Source organism: Thamnophis elegans, chromosome Z (genome assembly GCF_009769535.1).
Source record: "Thamnophis elegans isolate rThaEle1 chromosome Z, rThaEle1.pri, whole genome shotgun sequence".
NCBI classification, from domain to species: Eukaryota; Metazoa; Chordata; class Lepidosauria; order Squamata; family Colubridae; genus Thamnophis; species Thamnophis elegans.
In genome coordinates, this window is record NC_045558.1 from 108,656,657 (window position 1) to 108,665,641 (window position 8,985).

Here is an 8,985-nt window from a genome sequence, read left to right on the forward strand (position 1 = left end):
CGGTTGCGTAGCAAAGTCTGGTTAATTAGGCGCGAAAGCAGTTGATATAGAATAGCCCATTCCACTCCCCCCTGGCATCATAGGCCTAGTCCAATCATAAGTCCTTCAAGTGTCAGGTGTGAGATAACTTCAAAAGACATCACGAAGATGGAATGTTGGTGCCATTAACCCAGGCGGGAAACATCCACACATGCGTAGTACGTCCATCCAAAGATCTCCAGAATCTTCCTCCAGCACAATAAGTAACCCCACCCAAATAATATGCCCTCCCTCCCCGTTTCAATGGCAGCTGAAGCAACAGCAAAGCAGAAGCTGACACTAGCACCTCATAGAGTTGCCTTGAGTGCCTTTGAAAAAATAGACAAATGATTTGAAGCGTTTATAACTACAAACATCAGAATATGCAGGTCATGGATTTCCTCTGATAATCTATGGAAGTAAAATTCTGAATACTAGAAAATATCTTAAAGCTTTTGGACATTGGTACTGGTGAAGTCTTCTGAACATGCTTTGAGCAGCCAAGAAAAGAAAAAAGTCTTTTGAAGAGACCAAGGAGATTATAGAATTTCCAGTCCTGGTCAGCTCTATAACATGAAAAAAACAAAAGCACATTGTGCGTCTTGATGCTGCTGTTAGAAACATATTATTGGTTAAATAGACAAACTGTATATCATTTTGCAATGTTCTGAGATAATGAAGAAATTACTTTGGGGAAAACCTCCCTCCCTTTTAGTGGTTCCCTAGTATGATTTTCTTGTGGGCTCTACAGTCTGCTAAGAAGCTCCCTTTCAATGATATCTATCTTTATCTGCACTTTTGGTTGTTTTTATTCAGTCACTAAATTGTATCTGGCTTGCTTTCGATCCCATGGATTATACCATACCAGGCCCCACTGTTTTCTATTGTCTTCCAAAGTTTGCACAAATCCTTGTTCATTGCATCAATGACAATATCTAACCATCTCATACTCTGCCATCACTTTCTCCTTTTGCCTTCAACTCTTCCCAGCATAAAGGTCTTTTCCAATGAGTTCTCTCTTCTCATCTTTATTTGCATATAAGTAGCAATGTCCACAAATAGAATCAAAATTAGCAAGTTGATGGATAGAGTAGATGGTGACCTCTTTTATATATGTTCTGATAACATGTTCAGAGGAAGTAGAAGACAATAATCTCTCTGTCATTTTACTAATTTTGACATCTATTTGATCCCCAACCCAGAATCTTATTTCATCTCCTTGTAAGTTACCATCTTATACAACCAGTTACTTAGCATTCATATTCTTCATATTTCTGCTGAGAAAAAGAGGTTAAGCCTTTCCTAATGATTCCACAACTTTCTAGATTATGTTTCTTTTGCAGATCTTGGGCAAAACTATAGAAATTTAATCCAACATATTTGGAGGGTTCTAGATTTTTTGGGGTGGAGTCTGATTTAAAACCTTTGATGCAACAGCAAGACACATATTGTAACCGGAATAAGCTATCGCCTTTTACAGCAATATCTGGATTTTGACTCAATTTGAGGAAACCATATTACTTGTTTACTCTCAGCATTGAATGTCTGGTGAGAAAAAGAAATTTATTTCTAGTGAGGAAGTTGGTCACCTTGAATACAATTCTGAGTAAATGCTCCTGTATAAAGGAAAAAAAAACCCACAATGGCTGCCAAGTCATACATTCTATTCATAAAGGTTATGTAGACATTGGAATCTGATTACATCTGAGATACCCTTGTAGAACATATAAAAACATGGTACTCTCCAGGGCTATCAAGTGCACTTAGAGAGAAAATGGTCTCAATCACAGCATTCCTTTTGTTCTGCACGCTTTTTCAGTTGCTCATTGCAGCAGGTAAGGGAAATATTCAAAATTTCAAATATTTTGGGTTGATTCATTTCACTTGGGATAGTATGTCCATAATCTTTGCTTTAAAAGATTAATTTTCAGAGATTATTAATTTAGAAAATTTATATGCTGCTTGGATCAATTACATGGCTTGTTTCCTGATTCCAAATCAAGGGAATGAATGAATACTTAGCAAATAGTTTTTTCAGTTCTGATCGTGTCTTCTTCTACCATTTTAGACCCTCGTCATTGTGTCTTCCCGTTTAATTACCGTGGGAAATCCTATTATACTTGCACTGAAGTTGATAGCCAGAACCATCCATGGTGTGCCACAACTGCAAACTATGATAAATCTGCTCAATGGAAATATTGTGCCAAAACAGGTCTGACAAAGTTATTTATGAATAGGAATTTTACTGATTTTAAGAGATATAACAATTGTCTTGAAATAGTCAACAGATTTCCAGTTTAGGATTTCTGAGAATTGAAACAAGAATTAAGGGTGTCTATCTGCAAATATAATATTTAGTGGGAAAAAATGTTTCGCCACATTGGGAATTTAAATGTGTGGACTTTTAAACCCCTCTGAGAAATTCTGGGAGTTGATGTCCACACACCTTAGAGTTACTAAGGTGAAGAAACGTGGCTTAAAAAATGAATGACATCCTTCCATGTGGTCTTAGGAAACTCCACTAACTATAAAAGATGGTTTAGGGGTTTTGATATTTTGAGTAAAACAATTACACAAAAACTGAAGTGTTTTTGTATAATTTTTCTGAGTGTTTTGTGTAATCAGTTCTGATCATGTCTTCCTTTATCATTTTAGAGAATCCTCCCTGTGTGTTCCCATTTATTTACCGTGGGAAATCCTATTATACTTGCACCGAAGTTGATAGCCATAACCATCCATGGTGTGCCACAATTGGAAACTATGATAAATCTCCTCAATGGAAATATTGTGCCAAAACAGGTCTGACAAAATTATTTATGAGATAGGAATTTTACTGATTTTAAGAGATATAACAATTGTCTTGAAATAGTCAAGAGATTTCCAGTTTAGGATTTCTGAGAATTGAAACAAGAATTAAGGGTGTCTATCTGCAAATATAATATTTAGTGGGAAAAAATGTTTCGCCACATTGGGAATTTAAATGTGTGGACTTTTAAACCCCTCTGAGAAATTCTGGGAGTTGATGTCCACGCACCTTAGAGTTACTAAGGTGGAGAAACTTGGCTTAAAAAATGAACAACATCCTTCCCTGTGGTCTTAGGAAACTCCTCTAACTATAAAAGATGGTTTAGGGGTTTTGCTATTTTGAGTAAAACAATTACAGAAAAACTGAAGTGTTTTTGTATAATTTTTCTGAGTGTTTTGTGTAATGAGTTCTGATCGTGTCTTCCTTTATCATTTTAGACACTCCTCCCTGCGCGTTCCCATTTATTTACCGTGGGAAATCCTATTATAATTGCACTGAAGTTGATAGCAAGAACCATCCATGGTGTGCCACAAGTGCAAACTATGATACATCTCCTCAATGGAAATATTGTGCCAAAACAGGTCTGACAAAGTTATTTATGAGAGAGGAATTTTACTGATTTTAAGAGATATAACAATTGTCTTGAAATAGTCAACAGATTTCCAGTTTAGGATTTCTGAGAACTGAAACAAGAATTAAGGGTGTCTATCTGCAATATAATATTTAGTGGGAAAAATGTTTCGCCACATTGGGAATTTAAATGTGTGGACTTTTAAACCCCTCTGAGAAATTCTGGGAGTTGATGTCCACGCACCTTAGAGTTACTAAGGTGAAGAAATGTGGCTTAAAAAATGAACGACATCCTTCCCTGTGGTCTTAGGAAACTCCTCTAACTATAAAAGATGGTTTAGGGGTTTTGCTATTTTGAGTAAAACAATTACACAAAAACTGAAGTGTTTTTGTATAATTTTTCTGAGTGTTTTGTGTAATCAGTTCTGATCATGTCTTCCTTTATCATTTTAGAGAATCCTCCCTGTGTGTTCCCATTTATTTACCATGGGAAATCCTATTATACTTGCACTGAAGTTGATAGCCAGAACCATCCATGGTGTGCCACAATTGCAAACTATGATAAATCTCCTCAATGGAAATATTGTGTCAAAACAGGTCTGACAAAGTTATTTATGAGATAGGAATTTTACTGATTTTAAGAGATATAACAATTGTCTTGAAATAGTCAAGAGATTTCCAGTTTAGGATTTCTGAGAATTGAAACAAGAACTAAAGGTGTCTATCTGCAAATATAATATTTAGTGGGAAAAAAATGTTTCGCCACATTGGGAATTTAAATGTGTGGACTTTTAAACCCTTCTGAGAAATTCTGGGAGTTGATGTCCACGCACCTTAGAGTTACTAAGGTGGAGAAACTTGGCTTAAAAAATGAACGACATCCTTCCCTGTGGTCTTAGGAAACTCCTCTAACTATAAAAGATGGTTTAGGGAAGTGTTTTTCAACCTTTTTTGTGCAAAGGCACACTTTTTTCATGAAAAAAATCACGAGGCACACCACCATTAGAAAATGTTAAAAAAATTTAACTCTGTGCCTATATTGACTATATATAAAGTGTTTTTCCCACGGCACACCTTACACTATGTCACGGCACACTAGTGTGCCGCGGCACAGTGGTTGAAAAACACTGGTTTAGGGGTTTTGCTATTTTGAGTAAAACAATTACAGAAAAACTGAAGTGTTTTTGTATAATTTTTCTGAGTGTTTTGTGTAATGAGTTCTGATCGTGTCTTCCTTTATCATTTTAGACACTCCTCCCTGCGCCTTCCCATTTATTTACCGTGGGAAATCCTATTATAATTGCACTGAAGTTGATAGCAAGAACCATCCATGGTGTGCCACAACTGCAAACTATAATAAATCTCCTCAATGGAAATATTGTGCCAAAACAGGTCTGTCAAAGTTATTTATGAGACAGGAATTTTACTGATTTTAAGAGATATAACAATTGTCTTGAAATAGTCAACAGATTTCCAGTTTAGGATTTCTGAGAACTGAAACAAGAATTAAGGGTGTCTATCTGCAATATAATATTTAATGGGAAAAATGTTTCGCCACATTGGGAATTTAAATGCGTGGACTTTTAAACCCCTCTGAGAAATTCTGTGAGTTGATGTCCACGCACCTTAAAGTTACTAAGGTGAAGAAACTTGGCTTAAAAAATGAACGACATCCTTCCCTGTGGTCTTAGGAAACTCCTCTAACTATAAAAGATGGTTAAGGGGTTTTGCTATTTTGAGTAAAACAATTACACAAAAACTGAAGTGTTTTTGTATAATTTTTCTGAGTGTTTAGTGTAATGAGTTCTGATCGTGTCTTCCTTTATCATGTGTGTTCCCATTTATTTACAATGGGAAATACTATTATACTTGCACTGAAGTTGATAGACATAACCATCCGTGGTGTGCCACAACTGCAAACTATGATAAATCTCCTCAATGGAAATATTGTGCCAAAACAGGTTTGACAAAATTATTTATGAGATAGGAATTTTACTGATTTGAAGAGATATAACAATTGTCTTGAAATAGTCAACAGATTTCCAGTTTAGGATTTCTGAGAATTGAAACAAAAATTCAGGGTGTCTATCTGCAAATATAATATTTAGTGGGAAAAAATGTTTCGCCACATTGGGAATTTAAATGTGTGGACTTTTAAACCCCTCTGAGAAATTCTGGGAGTTGATGTCCACGCACCTTAGAGTTACTAAGGTGGAGAAACTTGGCTTAAAAAATGAACAACATCCTTCCCTGTGGTCTTAGGAAACTCCTCTGACTATAAAAGATGGTTTAGGGGTTTTGATATTTTGAGTAAAACAATTACACAAAAACTGAAGTGTTTTTGTATAATTTTTCTGAGTGTTTTGTGTAATGAGTTCTGATCGTGTCTTTCTTTATCATTTTAGACACTCCTCCCTGCGTGTTCCCATTTATTTACCATGGGAAATCCTATTATACTTGCACTGAAGTTGATAGCCAGAACCATCCATGGTGTGCCACAATTGCAAACTATGATAAATCTCCTCAATGGAAATATTGTGCCAAAACAGGTCTGACAAAGTTATTTATGAGATAGGAATTTTACTGATTTTAAGAGATATAACAATTGTCTTGAAATAGTCAAGAGATTTCCAGTTTAGGATTTCTGAGAATTGAAACAAGAATTAAGGGTGTCTATCTGAAAATATAATATTTAGTGGGAAAAAATGTTTCGCCACATTGGGAATTTAAATGTGTGGACTTTTAAACCCCTCTGAGAAATTCTGGGAGTTGATGTCCATGCACCTTAGAGTTACTAAGGTGGAGAAACTTGGCTTAAAAAATGAACGACATCCTTCCCTGTGGTCTTAGGAAAGTCCTCTAAATATAAAAGATGGTTTAGGGAAGTGTTTTTCAACCTTTTTTGTGCAAAGGCACACTTTTTTCATGAAAAAAATCACGAGGCACACCACCATTAGAAAATGTTAAAAATTTTTTAACTCTGTGCCTATATTGAATATATATAAAGTGTTTTTCCCACGGCACACCTTACACTATGTCGCGGCACACTAGTGTGCCATGGCACAGTGGTTGAAAAACACTGGTTTAGCGGTTTTGCTATTTTGAGTAAAACAATTACAGAAAAACTGAAGTGTTTTTGTATAATTTTTCTGAGTGTTTTGTGTAATGAGTTCTGATCGTGTCTTCCTTTATCATTTTAGACACTCCTCCCTGCGCGTTCCCATTTATTTACCATGGGAAATCCTATTATACTTGCACTGAAGTTGATAGCCAGAACCATCCATGGTGTGCCACAAGTGCAAACTATGATACATCTCCTCAATGGAAATATTGTGCCAAAACAGGTCTGACAAAGTTATTTATGAGATAGGAATTTTACTGATTTTAAGAGATATAACAATTGTCTTGAAATAGTCAACAGATTTCCAGTTTAGGATTTCTGAGAATTGAAACAAGAATTAAGGGTGTCTATCTGCAAATATAATATTTAGTGGGAAAAAATGTTTCGCCACATTGGGAATTTAAATGTGTGGACTTTTAAACCCCTCTGAGAAATTCTGGGAGTTGATGTCCACACACCTTAGAGTTACTTAGGGGAAGAAACTTGGCTTTGAAAAATGAACGACATCCTTCCCTGTGGTCTTAGGAAACTCCTCTAACTATAAAAGATGGTTTAGGGGTTTTGCTATTTTGAGTATAACAATTACACAAAAACTGAAGTGTTTTTGTATAATTTTTCTGAGTGTTTTGTGTAATCAGTTCTGATCGTGTCTTCCTTTATCATTTTAGACACTCCTCCCTGCGTGTTCCCATTTATTTACCATGGGAAATCCTATTATACTTGCACTGAAGTTGATAGCCAGAACCATCCGTGGTGTGCCACAACTGCAAACTATGATAAATCTCCTCAATGGAAATATTGTGCCAAAACAGGTCTGACAAAGTTATTTATGAGATAGGAATTTTACTGATTTTAAGAGATATAACAATTGTCTTGAAATAGTCAATAGATTTCCAGTTTAGGATTTCTGAGAATTGAAACAAGAATTAAGGTGTCTATCTGCAAATATAATGTTTAGTGGGAAAAAATGTTTCGCCACATTGGGAATTTAAATGTGTGGACTTTTAAACCCCTCTGAGAAATTCTGGGAGTTGATGTCCACACACCCTAGAGTTACTAAGGTGAAGAAACTTGGCTTAAAAAATGAACGACATCCTTCCCTGTGGTCTTAGGAACAAGAATTAAGGGTGTCTGTCTGCACAAGAACTATATAATATTTAATGAGAAAAAAAAGTCAGTTCTGATCGTGTCTTCCTTTATCATTTTAGACACTCCTCCCTGCGTGTTCCCATTTATTTACCGTGGCAAATCCTATTATAATTGTACTGAAGTTACAAGCACGAACCACCCCTGGTATGCCACAACTGAAAACTATGATAAATCTTCTCAATGGAAATTTTGTTCCACTACAGGTTCCACAAAGTTACAATTATAAAATATATTATTCAGTAGGCTTAGGAGAAATAACAACTGTCCTGAAATAGTTAACTGATTCCCATTATAAAGTTTATGAGAGTAATCTGGTATAGAATTAAGAAAAGCATTGCAGAGTATTTGTGTGCACCTTTAATGAGCTTCATAAACTATACATTATGATTACTGATAAAACTACTAAAAGTTTTTTCCCCATGATTCCTTCCCTTTTAATAAAATACATTCATCTAAAGATTATTAATTCTCTAATCATTTTAGACTTTTTGCAGTAGTATAGCTTCCTTAATGCAGCTGGAGTTTGCCAAATTCTGCAGCAGATGAATTTAAACTGCATTATTGGAATCAAAGCAATAATCTCCAAAGCAGATTACATTCAAGACCAGCCTTTCAAAGTTTGGTTTGAGCACAACTCCATGTAGTGCCCCCAAATCATTTAAAGTATTAAATTTATTAAACATTTCATACACTTGTAGGCACATTTCTTGCCATTAAAAAATAATAAAAATAATAATTTATATCTGTGCTTCATGCACTTCCATTATGTGATACACAATTTGTGTATTGCATGTGGTAGCCCAGCTGGACATCTCTGTGATGTTTGAGTAATAATGCAAATAACTTCTTGCCTTTTGTAGTAAATGCAACCTAGGTAGCATATTTATCCCTTCTAACAGAATTGGCTATGATTTTTGTTTCTGTGAAATAAAACAGATTGCAAAAAGTCTCTAAACTGTTTTTGAGTTATCATAATTTCCTATAAGTAGAAATCTTGAACTCTCTTGAACTTTATGATGTAACTGTATTGTTTTCCCTTTTCCTCAGATTACCAAAATCAAGGACATTTGGGATGATTTGATTCCAGAGATGACAATTTTCTAATCAAAGCTATGATATTTGCCACCTGATACCTTTGCTAACATTATTAGTCCAGGCTTTCTAGAAGCTAGTAGACTTTGTATTACTTAAGAAATTATTTTATTGCCAGATGTGACCAGTTTCTAAACTCCACTTATTTGCTGTTATCACTTTAAGCAGCTTGCAGGGAACCTTCTTCTGTGCCATCAAACTTTTGAAAAAATCCATGAATTTTCTGCCA

General features: G+C 35.3%; 1 protein-coding gene across 1 annotated transcript; it reads left to right on the top strand.

The window, feature by feature from the left end:
• The first annotated feature begins 1,792 nt into the window (after positions 1–1,792).
• Positions 1,793–8,740, top strand: LOC116521275 (epididymal sperm-binding protein 1-like). The gene is made up of 6 exons (XM_032235960.1): positions 1,793–1,853; positions 2,087–2,230; positions 2,674–2,817; positions 3,262–3,405; positions 3,848–3,991; positions 8,712–8,740. The coding sequence occupies exons 1-6, from the start codon at positions 1,793–1,795 to the stop codon at positions 8,738–8,740; spliced, it is 666 nt and encodes a 221-aa protein (XP_032091851.1).
• The last annotated feature ends 245 nt before the right edge of the window (positions 8,741–8,985 follow it).